This window comes from Heteronotia binoei, chromosome 5 (assembly GCF_032191835.1).
Source record: "Heteronotia binoei isolate CCM8104 ecotype False Entrance Well chromosome 5, APGP_CSIRO_Hbin_v1, whole genome shotgun sequence".
In the NCBI taxonomy this organism is placed as follows: domain Eukaryota; kingdom Metazoa; phylum Chordata; class Lepidosauria; order Squamata; family Gekkonidae; genus Heteronotia; species Heteronotia binoei.
This window is the reverse complement of record NC_083227.1, coordinates 24867352-24883177: the sequence shown is the minus strand read 5'-3', so window position 1 is coordinate 24883177 and position 15826 is coordinate 24867352. Positions and strand designations below refer to the sequence as shown.

Below are 15826 nucleotides of genomic sequence, written 5' to 3'. Positions count from 1 at the left end.
TTTAGCCATGGAACTGGCAAAAGCAACAGACCGGCGGATGCAGACAGCCACTGACAGGATCTTGTCTGCCCTAGAAAGCTACACCAAGGCGGATCTGGAGGATCGTGAGAAAGATCGGGTGGGCACGGAACAGATTATCACTATCATGCAACGCCAGACGGAACTGCTGGAGCTGTTAGTACGGCAGCAGTCTTGGGCTCCAGCAGCTGGGTCCCCGGCACCCTCGCAGCATGTGTGGACCCCGCGGACTGGGCAGTCGGGCCACCTCCCCATGGGCCCCGCTCCTTCCCGTTTGGGGGTCCCCAGGTGGCCGCTGACACCTAGGGCTCGGAACCAACGGAGGCCTCAGAACTATAGCTCATGAGAACGCCTGCTTCCGCTAGACGCAGGGGTGGCCAACAGCTCTCCAGATGTTTTTTCCTACAACTCCCATCAGCCCCAGCCAGCATGGCCAATGGCTGGGGCTGATGGGAGTTGTAGGCAAAAACATCTGGAGAGCTACAGCTGGCCACCCCTGCACTAGAGGGTTCTAAGATTATGATCTGTGGCTATTTATTTTTAACTGTGATAGGTTTTTCTTCCCACGTAGGGCAGGAGATAGTGTTTCATTTCTAACCTGGACCACCACAGCCAAAGTTTGCATCGAAACCGTTCTCAGTTGTTTCGTTTCCTTCTTGCCCCTAACCAGGGTCGGCCCTAGGGCGCATGGTGCCCTGGGCACACTCAATGCCCACTGCATCTCCCTGCCAATCAGCTCAAATGCTGCTGCTGCCACACCCCCCTTCTCTCCCCTCCTTTTCTACAGCACTGCGCTCCGCTGCCCCCCCACCCTGCGCTCCCACTCACTTCCCCTATTTTTGTCTTGCATTTTTAAAAGCCTTTTTAAAGGGAGGGGGAATAGTAAAATAATCAGAAAAATCTACTAGTGACCATTCCATTTAAGAGTACTGCAGGGTTTCCCACCCTCTCCTGTGAAAAGTGCTGTCGAGTCACAGCCAAGTTATGGCAACCCCGTAAGACGCTTTCAAGGTAAGTGAGAAGCGGAGGTGGTTTACCATTGCCTTCATCTGCAGAGTTAAATGTGCAGACTCTTATCTGGGAGAACCGGGTTTGATTCCCCACTCTTCCACTTGCAGCTGCTGGAATGGCCTTGGGTCAGCCATAGCTCTGGCAGAGGTTGTCCTTGAAAGGGCAGCTGCTGTGAGAGCCCTCTCAGCCCCACCCACCTCAAAGGGTGTCTGTTGGGGGGAGAGAAGATATAGGAGATTCTAAGATGCTCTGAGTCTCTGATTCAGAGAGAAGGGCGGGGTATAAATCTGCAGTCTTCTTCTTCTTCCCCTCCCCCTCTCCTACTGGCCCGTAAACTATGGGGGGGAAAAACTCTAAATCAACTGTTTTGATTCATTGAAGAGACAGAGCCCTCATTTCCTCCCTTGGAACTGCATTTTATTTTATTTTTAAATTATAAGAACGTAAGAAGATCCCTGCTGAATCTGACCAATAGTCCATCTGGTTCAGCATCCTTTCTTGCACTGCAGCCAACCAGTTCCTCTGGACAGCCAACAACAGGGTAGAGGTTGAGGCCTTCCCATCTCTAGCCCCACCCCCACCCCGGCCCTCCACACACACACACTTTTTCTCTTTTTCTTAAGAGTTCCCATTTTTGCAAAGTTGATCTCTTAACAATAACCATTGCCTCCTTCAGGCAAAAAGCTCTCTCTTGCAATGCAGTACTCTGAAACAATTTCCCGCCAGGCAATTTGAAGTCTAGTATCTATGCTCTTGATGCTTTACTCGATGATGTTAAAAACCACGTATTCCCTCAACTGCATTTTGCAGTATTCTCCTTTGCATTCTCTTTTAGCATTTGAGGGCAGATTGCAAAAATGACGGCTTTATTGCTACCTGATTGCATTCTCCTAGCAGAGCGTGCTGGGACACAGCAGGTCAAGAATGTGCAGTTTTATTACTCTGAAATAAAATATTTGTATGGACTTTGGTCATGTTAATTCATTGTAACCCAACCAGCTGGCTCCAAATTACTACTGGGTTATTTCCCCCGCCCTGGAAAACACACAGCACAATCCTAAACAAAGTCACACCCAGAGCCAGTGTGCTGCAATGGTTAAGAATGGTGGATTCTAATCTGGAAAGATAGCTTTGATTCCTCACTCCTCCAAATGCAGCTGGTGGGTGGCCTTGGGTTATTCACAGTTCTCAAAAGGGTACTCTCAGCTAGGGTTGCCAAGTGCAATTCAAGAAACATCTGGGGACTTTGGGGGTGGAGCCAGGAGCAAGGCTGTGACAAGCATAATTGACTCCAAAAGGAATTCTGGCCATCACATTTAAAGGGACTGCACACCTTTTAAATGCCTTCCCTCTACTGGAAATAATGAAGGATAGGGGCACCTTTTTGGGGGCTCATAGAATTGGACCCCCTGGTTCAATCCTTTTGAAACTTGGGTGTTTTGGGGAAAGGCACGGGATGCTATGCTGCAAATTTGGTGCCTCTACCTCAAAAGACAGGTCCCTCAGAGCCCCAGATACCAGCGGATCAATTCCTCATTATACCCTATGGGAATGGGTCTCCATAGGGAATAATGGAGTGCCCAGCAGACATTCCCCCGCCCCCCCACACTTTCTGATGACCCTGAAGTGGGAGGAGGACCTCCAAACCGGGGGATCCCCTGCCCCCACCTGGGGATTGGCAACCCTATGTCTGTTGTGAGGAGAGGAAGGGAAGGAGACTGTAAAATGCTCTGAGACTCCAGGTGAAGGGCGGGGTATAAATCCAACTCTTCTTCTAAAACCAGGAACCCCTTTGCATATTAGGCCCCACACCCCTGATGCAGCCAATCCTCCAAGAGCTTACAGGGCTCTTAGAACAGGGTCTACTGTAAGTTCCAGGAGGACTGGCTACATCAGGGGTGTGTGGCCTAATATGCAAGGAAGTTCCTGCTGCAAAAAAAGTCCTAGAATCATAGAGCTGGAAGCGACCTCCAGGGTCATCTAGTCCATCTAGTGCACAATGCAGGAAACTCACAAACACCTCCCCCTAAATTCATAGGATCTTCATTGCTGTCAGATGGCCATCTAGCCTCTGTTTAAAAACCTCCAAGGAAGGAGAGCCCACCACCTCCTGAGGAAGCCTGTTCCACTGAGGAATCGCTCTAACGGTCAGGAAGTTCTTCCTAATGTTGAGCCGAAAACTCTTGATTTAATTTCAACTCATTGGTTCTGGTCCTACCTTCTGGGGCCACAGAAAACAATTCCATACCATTCTCTAGATGACAGCCCTTCAAATACTTGAAGATAGTGATCATATCACCTCTCAGCTGCTTCCTCTCCAGGCTAAACATGACCAGCTCCTTCAACCTTTCTTCATAGGACTTGTCTAAAGCCCTGTCTAAAACCATTTTGCTTCATTAGACTGAAGCAGGGTATGATGCTGCTTAGGATTTTTTATCACTTGGGAGCCTCAGAAGCAGGTTACTTGCTCACAAAAATTTTTATTGAGCCCAAATTAACTAATCATGGGATGTTGCCATGGCTACAGCGGGGTCTCTAATGTTTTTGAGCCTTTGGAATTCTGACACAGAGTGGTGGGGATAACCCCAAGATAGCTGCCACAGGAAGTGGAAGCAATCACCTGGAGGAAGTGCAGGGCAAAAGAGGGGTCATGTAAGAAATAACATTGGGGAAAAGGAGTGAGAGAAACAAATCTGTCTATTCAATTGGATTTTCAGGGGCCAATTGGAAGCCCTGCTGCGGAAGAGACACACCTTCCCTCTAAAAACACTTGTTGGGTGCCTTGGCTTGGTTACCACATGGGAGACCCCTGGGTTAGAGTGGATGTGGATTCAAAAGCTGGCTTGCTCTGACGTTGACAGGATGACCTTGGTAGGCTTGCCAATCCCCAGGTCCCAGCAGGGTTTCTCCCACTTTCCCAGGCGCCTTCCCACCCTCAGTCAGCTGGCCAGCGGGGGGAAGCGCCACCCCCACAGCTACCATGTGTCTTTCCCCTTCAGAATGCTAGGAAAAAGCTTACAATTAAGGCTTTCTTTTTGGATGGTGTGTCTGTGTCTTTAAGGCTGATGGGGGGCGGGGTGAGCAGGCAGAACAACGTGGCTGCCCCTAGTAGCTGTGAAAGCAGCCCAGACCCTAAATTGTTGCACAAGCTTTTCAAAGATCGTTTGAATAGTAAAGGGTAAACTTGAACCTTTGGTTTCCCAGTGTTACTGGAAGTTCAGCAACTCATGAGTAAATTTTCCCAGTGAGACCACACGAGTGTTGGATTGCAAACTGTTTTATTTTTGCTTCTCTGTTGTGTGTGTGTGTGTGCGAGAGAGAGAGAGATGATTTGCAGCTGCTTGAGTGAGGAAAGGAAGACTGTATTTAGGGGAACTGCACTGCTTTTTATTTATTTGTTTTAGGGAAAGTCTCCTGGCTCCAACCCCAAAGTCCCCCACCTAGAAGTCCCCAGATATTATCTGAGTTAGACTTAGCAACCCTAGACCTTGGGCCAGTTTTTGTCTCAGCCAACCCTGACAAGGGATCTCAGGCAGATCAGATCTCGCTTCCAAAACCGAGAACGCAAATCTCTTCGCTGCTACTGCTTAGCACATGGCCAACCCTTGCTGCTGTCTCCTGGAAAAGGTATTTTTGGCCCAGACTCTTTTGCCGTGTGTGTGTGTGTCTTGGTCAAGTTCCAAGTTCAACAGGGTCTGATAAAAAGCAGAAAAGAGAACACAATGGCAAATCCTTCAGATGACAAGATGCGACACAGCTTTCCAGTAGAAACGTTTGCGGCTTCAGACTAACACGGCTACCCACCTGAATCTATTTTCTGGCCATTTTTATTATTCATTTTATTTAATGGCCACTATTATTCTTCAGACTAACATGACTACCCAAATGCATCCACGTCTGTTAAGTACCAGTTTATCGAACAAAATACTTTTGGTATTTGATTTTCCTATTATCTCTCCCCACCCCCCAAAAATGCCTAAACCCAGGGGGTGGTTTGCAGCAGGAACTCCTTTGCATATTAGGCCACACACCCCTGATGTAGCCAATCCTCCAAGAGCTTACAGTAGGCCCTGTAAGAAAAGTCTGTAAGCTCTTGGAAGATTGGCTACATTAGGTGTGGCCTAATATGTAACGGAGTTCCTGCTCCAAAAAAAGCCCAACCTAAATCCATTAGGAATATTGGCAGGGGAAAGGTAAAACCGATTCTGCTTATGAGAATGCAGGTTCAAATGTCCATGTAAATTTTAAAGCAGTGAATCTGAGGAATATTCCCCCTCCACACACAAAAACCAAAACAAAACCCTGTTTCCAAACACTGTTATGTTTTCTCCCCACAGTGGATTCGCATGTGGGCCATCAGGTTGGAACTGGAGCCAAAACTTTTCCCGCAGTCCCTGCAGAAATAGGGCTTTTCGCCAGTGTGGATTCTCTGGTGGCTGATGAGATGTGATTTCTGACTGAAGGACTTCCCACAGTCAGAACATTTAAAAGGCCTCACTCCTGTGTGGGTCCGTTCGTGGGTGTTGAGGTTGGAGCTCACGCTGAAGCCTTTGCCGCAGTGTGAACAAACGTACGGCTTTTCTCCTGTGTGGGTCCTCTGGTGGCTAGTCAAGTGCTGCTTTTGACTAAAGGTTTTCCCGCAGTCCAGACACTCGTAGGGTTTGTGTCCAGTGTGGATTCTCTCATGAGCAATAAGGTCTGAACTCATGCAGAAACTTTTCCCACAAAAGGAGCACTTGAAAGGCCTTTCCCCGGTGTGGATTCTCCAGTGTCTATTAAGGTTGGATTTTCCACTGAACGTTTTCCCACAGTTCGAGCATTTATATGGCTTCTCGCCGGAATGTTTCCTCTGATGCCCCCTAAGGAGCGAGATTATGCTGAAGATCTTCCCGCACTCGAGGCATTTGTATGGTTTCTCACCCGTGTGGATTCTCTTGTGGACCAGGAGCTGCGAAATGTGGCTGAAGCTTCTCCCGCAATTGGAGCATTTATGGAGCTCCTCACCCACGTGGGACCTCTCGTGCCTGAGCAGCTCTGCTCTGCTGCCGAAACTTTTCCCACACTGCAAACATTTAAAAAGGTTTGCACAAATGTGAGTCTTTAAGTGGCTGCTTAAGGAACAGCTCTGCCAGAAGGACTTCCCACACTCCGAGCACTTGTATGGCTTCTCCCCTGTGTGGGTTCGAGAGTGCCTGGTGAGGTCTGAGCTCATGCCAAAACTCTTCCCACAGTGTGAACAGGGGTATGGCTTCTCCTCCATGTGTCTTCTTTCATGCGCCACAAGCATGGACCTTACACTGAAAATCTTCCCACAGTCCAAACATTCATACAACTTTTTGCCTGCCTGGATTCTCTCATGTGCAAGAGGATCTATCATTTGATGGATGCTCATCTTGCCCACTGGATACGAATTCTGAAGCTCACTTGTGAGGATTTCCCCCTCACTGGCATCACCAAAGTCCTTGGCAGCTCCCCAACAAGGAACAAAGTTACTGTCCTGTTTTTCAGGGGCATTTCTTGGTTCAATTCGTGCCACGTGCCTGTTTCCAGACATCTCACCACTCATTGGATGCCAAGAAAGCCTTTCCGTGATGTCTGTAGATGGTCCCAGTTGTTCTGAAACTTCAAGGTTTGGCTTCTCCTCCTCATTGGTCTCCCATGCCAGTCTGTCCCCTGTGAAAATAAACCAAGACACATGGATATTGTGGTTCCATGCACATGTCACAGAAAACCATGGTTTAATTTCACTAATTGTGGTTAAAGAACACTTGTCTGAAACATGTTGCTCCACAAATCATGGTGTGAGGTTGGCAAGTGATCATTATTAGGTCTTAAATTCTGGTTCTGGTTGCCATAATCGGGACTTTTTTTTGAGCACGAACGCACAGGAACGCAGTTCCGGCTGGCTTGCATCAGGGGGTGTGGCCTAATACACAAATGTGTTCCTGCTGGGCTTTTTCTACAAAAAAGCCCTGCATGAAACAATGGTGACATCAGGGGGTGTGGCCTAATATGGAAATAAGTTCCTGCTGGGCTTTTTTCTACAAAAAAAGCCCTGTGTGAAACAGTGGTGATGTTAGGGGATGTGGCCTAATATGCAAATGAGTTTCTGTGTGAAATAATGGTGACACCAGGGGATGTGGTCTAATATGCAAATGAGTTCCTGCTGGGCCTTTCCTACACAAAAAGCCCGCGTAATAATAAATGTGCCATTAAATGGCAGCCCCAGGATCATTGGGTTTTCCAGGCAAGAGACCAACAAAGGTGGTTTGCCGTTGCCTGTCTCTGCATAGCAATCCTGAACTTCCTTGGTGGTCTCCCATACAAGGATTAACCAGGGCTGACCCCGCTAAGCTTCCAAGATCTGAGCTGATTTGCCATTTCCTGCCTCTGCATAGCAACCCTGGGCTTCCTTATTGGTTTCCCTTCCAAGGACTGACCTTGTTTAGCTTCTGAGATCTTGAGGTGGCTGGCTACTGCCTGCCTCCTCATAACAACCCTGGGCTTCCTTAGTCGTTTCTCATCCGAGGTGTAACCAGGGCTTAGCTTCCAAGATCTGAGGTGGTTTACCATTGCCTGCCTCTGCATAAAAACCCTGGGCTTCCTTAGTGGTTTTCCCATCCAAGGGCTATAGGAGCCCCATAGCAGAGTGGTAAGCTGCAGTACTGCAGTCCAGGCTCTGCTCACAACCAGAGTTCGATCCTGGCAGAAGCTGGGTGCAGGTAGCCGGCTCAAGGTTTACTCAGCCTTCCATCCTTCTGAGGTTGGTAAAATGAGTACCCAGCTTGCTGGGAGTAGATGACTGGGGAAGGCAATGGCAAACCACCCTGTAAAACGTCTGCCAAGAAAACGTCGTGATGCGACGTCACCCCAGAGTTGGAAACGACTGGTGCTTGCACAGGGGACGACCTATACCTTTTTATCCAAGGGCTAACCAGGGCTGCCCCTCCTTAGCTTCCAAGATGGGAGGCGGTTGGCCATTGCCAGCCCCTGCATAGCAACCCTGGGCTTCCTTAGTGTTCTGCCACACAAATATTAACCAGAGCTGACCCTGCTCAACTTCCAAGATCTGACGAGATTAGGCTAGCCTGGCCCATCCAGGCATACAATAGTACGAGGAAGAAAAAAGAGCCCTCACCCACAGAGTCGGCATCTCCATCGCCCTCCTGCTGGGACTCCTTGCCGAGCTCTTCCACCTTGATATCCAACAGAGCCTGCTCTACTTCAAGGAGACTCGGGGAGGTCCGCTGGGTCTGTGCCTGAAAACAGCCAGGAGTATCCCACTCAGAGCAAAGTGAGAGGCATCAGGTGATAATCAGGCCCAGGAAGTTCTAAAATTCAGTTCTTGGCTTTCCCACAGAGAGGATGATAGTGCTCAGATGCTGAAGCCAAGCTCAGAACCAGTTTTCAATCCTGAGGCCCTGGGAACTATGGTGCTGGTTAGCAACCCCGCACAGAAAGACAAATGGTAACACCGCCGGGCCCATTGAAGCCAAAAAAAAAATGGAATGGGGAAAAAAGAAATAAAAGTACTCAGGAACTTTACAAAGTTCTTGTGTGTTTCGTTTAGCCCAGGGGTCCCCACTTTTTTTGAGCTTGTGGAATTCTGGGTATAGGATGGTGGGCGCATTCACAAAATGGCTGCCACAGGAAAGGCAGCAAGGCACAATGGCTGCTGTGAGAGGTGGAGCCACACACACTCACTTAGTAAGCCCAAGTACAGGTGACACACAATCTGCACAATCATATCTTCAATGACCAATCAGAAGTTGTCCCCCTCCCACTTTCTGAAAAGTAGAGTTGCCAGACCCCAGGTCTGGGTGGGGCTTCCCACACTTTCACAGGCTCCAGCCCATCATGATCCAGGGAAACCACACTCCCAAGCACCACCGTGATGCAATGGCATCACACAGAAGTGATGTTATCATGGTGGAACGTAGAATGGTGACACTCTGCTTTTGGGGCAAAACTCTATGGTTTTGAGGCAATAAAAAAAAAATCAGAATTTTGCCCCAAAAGCCAAGCATTGCTAATTGTATCAGGGACTTTGTGTAATGTTCCCACCCACCTCTGCAACGCCCCCCCTCCCTGCCAAAATCCCCACACCAGCAACCTGAGGGGACCTGGCAACCCTACTGAAAATACTTGGCCAGCACCAGGTAAAGTGTTGGCAGGCTCAATGGCACTCATGGGCACCATTTTGGGGGCCCCTGGTTTAGTTTCTAAGCTAGCGGGACCAAAAGTTCAGCTTGGTGTAAGGCAGCTAGAGTTGCCAATCTCCAGGTGGGAGCAGGGGATCCCCTGATTTGGAGGCCCTTCCTCCACTTCAGGGTCATCAGAACGCAGGTGGCAGGGAGGGAAATGTCTGCTGGGCGCTCCATTATTCTCTATGGAGACTGATTCCCACAGGGTATGATGGTGAATTGATCTGCGAGTATCTGGGGCTCCGGGGGACTGTTTTTTGAGGTAGAGCCACCACATTTTCAGCATAGTGTCCAGTGCCTCTCCTCAAAACACTCTCCAAGTTTCAAAAGGATTGGACCAAGGGGTCCAATTCTATGAGCCCCAAAAGAAGGTGCCCCTATTCTTCATTATTGCTAAGGGAGGGAAGGTATTTAAAAGGTTTGCGATCTCTTTAAATGTGATGGCCAGAACTCCCTTTGGAGTTCAGATATGCTTGTCCGCGGTCATTTTGTAGAAAAATAGGTGGTGGAGCTCATCCAGGGATTGTTATGCAGCTGCACCTACTATTCAATGGACAAGGAGGTGGAACTCTCAGAAGGAGGAGGTGGAACTCTCAGAAAGGTGCAGGAGCTGCTCTCCTGTGAGCTCCCACTGAATCTGAGGCCTGCTTGCCCCACCCCCAAAGTCTCCAGCTATTTCTTGAACTGGACTTGGCAACCCTAGGCAGCTTCCCATGTCTGTAGTAGTCGCAGCATCCTCCCTCCATTTCATCTCTCAGAAAAGTCAGGGAGAAGCCACAAACTGGTGTACAGCTGCCAAAATTGGAGGAGTTAAATCAGCTGCATGGAAAAGGTTCTGCCCTCACCTGCTTTCCCCAGCTCTCGGTCTCTTGCTGCCTCAGCAGGAAATCCTCAGCCAGGGCAACAGCCTGGCAACTGGTCTCTGGGCCATACTCTCGGATCCAGGCCTGCAGTTCGGATGGCAGGATGGCCAGGAACTGCTCCAAAATCAGCAGCTCCAAGACCTGCTCCAGGGTGTTCCTCTCTGGCTGCAGCCATTGCCGGCAGAGTTCCCGAAGTCGGTTGCAAACTGCTCGCGGCCCTTCAGCTTCGTGGTAGTGGAAGCCCCTGAAATGATGGCGCTTTGTCTCAAGGGCATCCTCTTTGCAGGTCTTCTCCTTCACTGGCTTACATTCGCCTCCATCTCTGCGCTCCAGTCTTCTGCAGGCCTCTCTCTTCATCTCTTGGGTATCTTCATTGCAGACTTGCAAGCATTCCATGGCCTCGTGCCTTCCGAGCCACTGGCTGGAAGCAACTGAGCAAGAGACATCACTGTCACCCCACAGTGATGCTCCCGGATCTCCATGTCTGGCTGTAAGAATCGGTGCTGCCAACTGGCAGTCCTGCGACCCCCAGAAGTGGGGCGTTCCCTCGTCCAGTTCCTGCTTCATCTGATGCTGCAACCCCACCAGTTGGAATGGGAAAGCCAGGGAGGAGGCCTCCTTCCACTCAGCGGCCATTTTGTCCTGTCAAGAATCAAACAGAGAGAACTGAAAGAAAAGTGCTCTTTTAAAACCTGAGTATTATAGTTTAATATTCTAAAAGCTGAAACGTTCGGATTTCGAAATTCTAGTTTTGGAGTTTAAAATTCCCCCAACAAGTTGACGCTTCATTTTAGGCACATTTCTGCGCCTAATTTGAGGGTATGAGCTTTTGTGAGGCACTGCTCAGTCATCTGAAGAAGTGAGCAGTAACTAACGAAAGCTCCTCCCCTGCCACAAATTTTGTTAGTCTTTAAGGTGATCCTGGACTCTCACTCTTTTCTATGGCTAAAGACAGACTAATATGCAATTAAAGGGCCGAACATTAAAAACAAAGTGTAAAAAAATCATAAATCAACATATATGTATTTATTGTAGAAAGCTAAAACCATTTAAGGGCCCATCATAAGCCTCTATCCTATGCAAAATCATAAAACCATAATGGGAACCCACTCAACTTGACCTGACATGTTTCGACCTAAATTGGTCTTCTTCAGAGGTCAGAAAGCTAAGTACACATATTGGCTCATAATACAAAACAGAATAAAACAATAGAACAATGCTGGACCACAAGGAAATTTAGTGAAGTGACAAAGGCTTAGAGATCAATCAACAATCAATCAACATTTTATTTATATCCCGCCCTCCCCGCCGAAGCAGGCTCAGGGCGGCTGCTTCAGAGATATTCTTGAGGCCTCTTGTTCTACAGCCTTATGTCTTAATCAAGAGCATACCTATAGCATTCAGTGTTTTTTTGTATGCCACATGGTCCAGAATTGATCAAGTAAAGTCAGAGCCTATGTGCCAAGAGTTGTGTGTATTATGAGCCAATATGTGTACTTACCTTTCTGACCTCTGAAGAAGACCAATTTAGGTCGAAACGTGTCAGGTCAAGTTGAGTGGGTTCCCATTGAGGTTTTATGATTTTAGATAGGATAGAGGCTTATGATGGGCCCTTAAATGGTTTTAGCTTTCTACAATAAATACATGTATGTTGATTTATGATTTTTTTACACTTTGTTTTTAATGTTCGGTCCTTTAATTGCATATTAACCTTTTAGGTTTCTTACTCCAGTTTTTGGGTTAAGTTTCTTTCCCTTCTTTGTTTTTCTTTCTAAAGACAGACTAACACAGCTACCTATCTTGGTCTGTCACTGTGTTTAACCCTGCCCTTCCTTTAAAGGGCTCTGGGTGGCAAACTCATCTCTGTTCTCACAGCAACCCTGTGAGGAAGGCTATGTCAGACAAAGACAAGCCCAAAGTCACTCTGTGAACTTCACGGATCTTCACCCAAATCTCCCAGGTCCAACTGTTTGGAGGATGAGGATACTGGCAGCCTGTCCTTCTTCAGTACCCCCATGGGTTGTTTTGTAGAAAAATAGGTTGTGGAGCTCATTCGAATATGCTGCCCCCCCTCCAGTCAAAAACAACCCAATGGAAGAAAGGAGAACCCTGGGCAAGCAAGGCCTGCTTGGGCTGGCTAGAGGTCTTAGAATCATAGAGTTGGAAGGGACCTCCAGGGTCATCTAGCCCAATCTCCTGCACAATGCAGGAAACTCACATATACGTACCTCCCCCTAAATTCACAGGATCCTTATTGTTGTCAGATGACCATCTAGCCTATGTTTAAAAACCTCCAATGAAGGAAAGCTCACCACCTCTCAAGCAGGCCTTGCTCACCTGGGGCTCTCTTTGGCCGCCCCCTCCCCCAGTCAAAAGGGCAGCAAGCCACTCACTGCCCAAAATCACATAAGAAGTGGAGAAAGGGTGGCACAGGCTTCTCCAGGGGTTAATGAGGGCTGCTGGAGGCATGGCAAAGCCCCTGGTAGCTGGCTGGCTGGCTGCTCTCTTAATCCAGGGATTGTTATGCAGCTGCACCTACTATTCAATGGAGAAGGTAGGTGGTGAGGAGGAGGGAGGCCATCAGAAAGGTTCAGGAGCTGCGCTTCTGTGAGCTCTTGCTGAATTCAAGGCCTGTGTATCCCCATGCCTGCCTCCTCCTGGACTAGCAGCTGCTTTTCTTAAGAGCTGCTCTCTCCTGTCTGCGACCCTCACATTTTACGGGAAGCAAACACTCATAACTGAGTCAGATCCTTGGTCTACATGGATGATCTTGTAAACCTGGCAACTGCTCTCCGAGGAGAGCTTTCACATCACCCAATCTTTTTAACTAGAGATGCCTGGGACTGAAATGAGGGACCTTTGGGCATGCCAAGCAGATGCTCTGCCACTGAGTCACGTATTGGATGAGGCATTAACAGTGGCCCAGAAGAAGGCATTGGGGGAAATCGCAGCTTCTCAGACAAGGAGCAGAAAAGAACATAAGAATACAAGAGAAGCCATGTTGGATCAGGCCAACGGCCCATCCATTCCAACACTCTGTGTCACACAGTGGCCAAAAGAACCCAGGTGCCATCAGGAGGTCCACCAGCGGGGCCAGGACACTAGAAGCCCACCCACTGTTGCCTCCCCAAAGCAGCAAGAATACAGAGTATCACTGCCCCAGACAGAGAGTTCCAACAATACGCTGTGGCTAATAGCCACTGATGGACCTCTGCTCCATATGTTTATCCAATCCCCTCTTGAAGCTGTCTATGCTTGTAGCCACTGCCACCTCCTGTGGCAGTGGCTACAACTTGTTAATCACCCTTTGGGTGAAGAACTACTTCCTTTTATCCATTCTAACCCGACTACTCAGCAATTTCATTGAGTGCTCACGAGTTTTTGCATTGTGAGCAAGGGAGACAAGTATTTCTTTCTCTGCCTTTTCTACCCCGTGCATAATCTTGTAAACCTCTATAATGCCACCCCTCAGTCAATGAAACCCCCCCCCTTCACTTCCCTGGGCTTATTTGCCCTCTATTTTCCCCCACCCTGACTGTTTCATGCAAGTACCCTGCCCCCAAACTGGGGATTTAGATCCCCTCTCCCTCCTAGAAATGCCAACCTCCAGGTGGGACCTGGGGATCCCCCAGAAATATTACAGCTTATCTCCAGAGATCAGTTCCCTTGGAGAAAATGGATGCTTTTGAGGGTGGACTCCAAGGCACTGGACCCCACTGAGGTCTCTGCCCTCCCCAGGCTCCACGCTAAAATCTCCAGTAGTTTCCCAGCCTCGGCTTGGCAACCCCACCCCTTGACCGCTGGTTCATTTGGCAACGCTACCGACCCCTTTCCAGGATCTTTCCACCAGCTGGAAAAATGCAGAACTACACAGTTACCTTCTTCACAGTGCGCAGGGTAGCACTGCCTCACAATCCCTCTGGATGGTTTATGGGCAAATACTGTGCAGCAAATCCACAAGAAGAAAATTAACGCACACACCAAGTCCTCCTCCAAGAGGGCTGGCCAGGAAGTAACATATCTATTCCTGCCTCACACAGCCCCCAGCCTTGCCACTCCAAGACCTCGTCCCCTCTCTAGGAACCCAAGCTTGGGTTTTTTAACCCTTAGCTACCGGTTCAGAACTGCCCACTTGGATCTATGAGCAGCCAAAGGCTACCTACAAAACCCCAGGAATTAAAGGGGAGAAGAGAATCCCTGAACGCGGGCAACAAGCGACAATGGCCAGAATTTGTGTGGGGGAGGAAGTAAGGTTGCCAACGTCCAGGTGGAGCCTGGAGCTCTCTTAAAATCACAACTGATCTGCAGACTACAGAGGTCAGGTCCACTGGAGGAAATGGCAGCTTGGGAGGGTGAACTCGAAGAAGAAGAAGAATCTCAGAGAGCTTTTTTGTAGCTGGAACTTCTTAGCATATTAGGTCACACCCCCTTGATGTAGCCAATCCTCCAAGAGCTTACAGTGCTCTTAGTATAGAGCTTACTATAATCCCCAGGAGGATTGGCTATATCAGAGGGGTGTGGCCTAATATGCAAAGGAGTTCCTGCTACAACATAAAAGCCCTGCTTATTTTCTTATTCCATCCATTCCCTTAGGAGTTCAGAGCAGCATTCAAGATTTTCCCATCCATTTTTTTTCTTCCCAACCACCTCCCTGCAAGGTAGGCTGCACAGAGAGAGCAACTGGTCAAAAGACAGCATTACAACATAGCCAAAGGGAACTTTGACTCTCCAAAACTTATATCCTGGGAATCTCTTGGGTTTCTGAGGCACTCCTGGATTTAAATCTTGCCCTTCACAAAGAAAACCACTCTGCTTCATTACAATATTCTTGTACTTACATGGAGGCTCAACCTGAAGCATTTCTGAGCCTGTATCGTTTTTTTTTTCCCTTTTGTATGAATTCTCTTATGGCTTATCAATGGTTTGAGCAGCAATGGCATGAGCAGCGGACTTTTCCCTCAGTCCAAACAGCTGTGTGGTTTCACTCCTGTCAGGAATTTTTTGCACTTGCTAGAATGCCAGCCACTGCTGAAAGTGTTTCCCTCATAGTCCAAACACTGTGCAGTTTCTCTCCATTACAAATCTTCCTGTGACTGACAGAAAAGGTGGCATGCAGCTGAAAATGTTACCACCGTTTGAGCACCCAACCACCTTCTATCTTGTATGGGTTCTCTTATGGGCCCTTTGAAGACTGAAGAAATGCTGAAGCTTTTCTCACAGTTTACAGGAACAGTCATGGAAGCAGTCATTTGTGCCAAGTATGGAGGAATGGGCACATGAGGTATGGTATGTAACTCAAGAGAGCCAGTTTGGTGCAGTGGTTAAGTGCGCAGACTCTTATCTGGGAGAACCAGGTCTGATTCCCCACTCCTCCACTTGCTGCTGCTGGAATGGCTTTGGGTCAGCCATAGCTCTTGCAGAGCTGTTCTTGAAAGGGCAGCTTCTGGGAGAGCCTTCTCAGCCCCTCTTACCTCACAGGGTGCTTGTTGTGGGGGAGGAAGGTAAAGGAGATTGTGAGCTGCTCTGAGATTCAGAGTGGAGGGCGGGATACAAATCCAATCTCGTCTTCTTCTAAAAGTTGTGATGGAGATCTCTGAGTCCTTATATACCTGTCAGGAGGTGAGAGGGGTGTTGCAAAGAAAGGACTCAGAATGCAGAGGTAAAATGCAAAATGTAATCAGTTTGATTAGAGAAGGGGAGAAAATCTATAGTGAGATAAGTAGATTCAAG

General features: G+C 48.4%; 1 protein-coding gene across 1 annotated transcript; it reads right to left on the bottom strand.

Annotated features, from left to right (window-relative positions):
• Positions 1 to 4928: 4928 nt before the first annotated feature.
• LOC132571255 (zinc finger protein 436-like) lies at positions 4929 to 14103 on the bottom strand. The gene is made up of 4 exons (XM_060238000.1): positions 13975 to 14103; positions 10079 to 10738; positions 8168 to 8288; positions 4929 to 6702 (listed from the first exon to the last, which is right to left on the bottom strand). Exons 2-4 carry the CDS (start codon positions 10730 to 10732, stop codon positions 5348 to 5350), a joined length of 2130 nt encoding a protein of 709 aa, XP_060093983.1. The 5' UTR covers positions 10733 to 10738; positions 13975 to 14103; the 3' UTR covers positions 4929 to 5347.
• Between the last annotated feature and the right edge of the window lie 1723 nt (positions 14104 to 15826).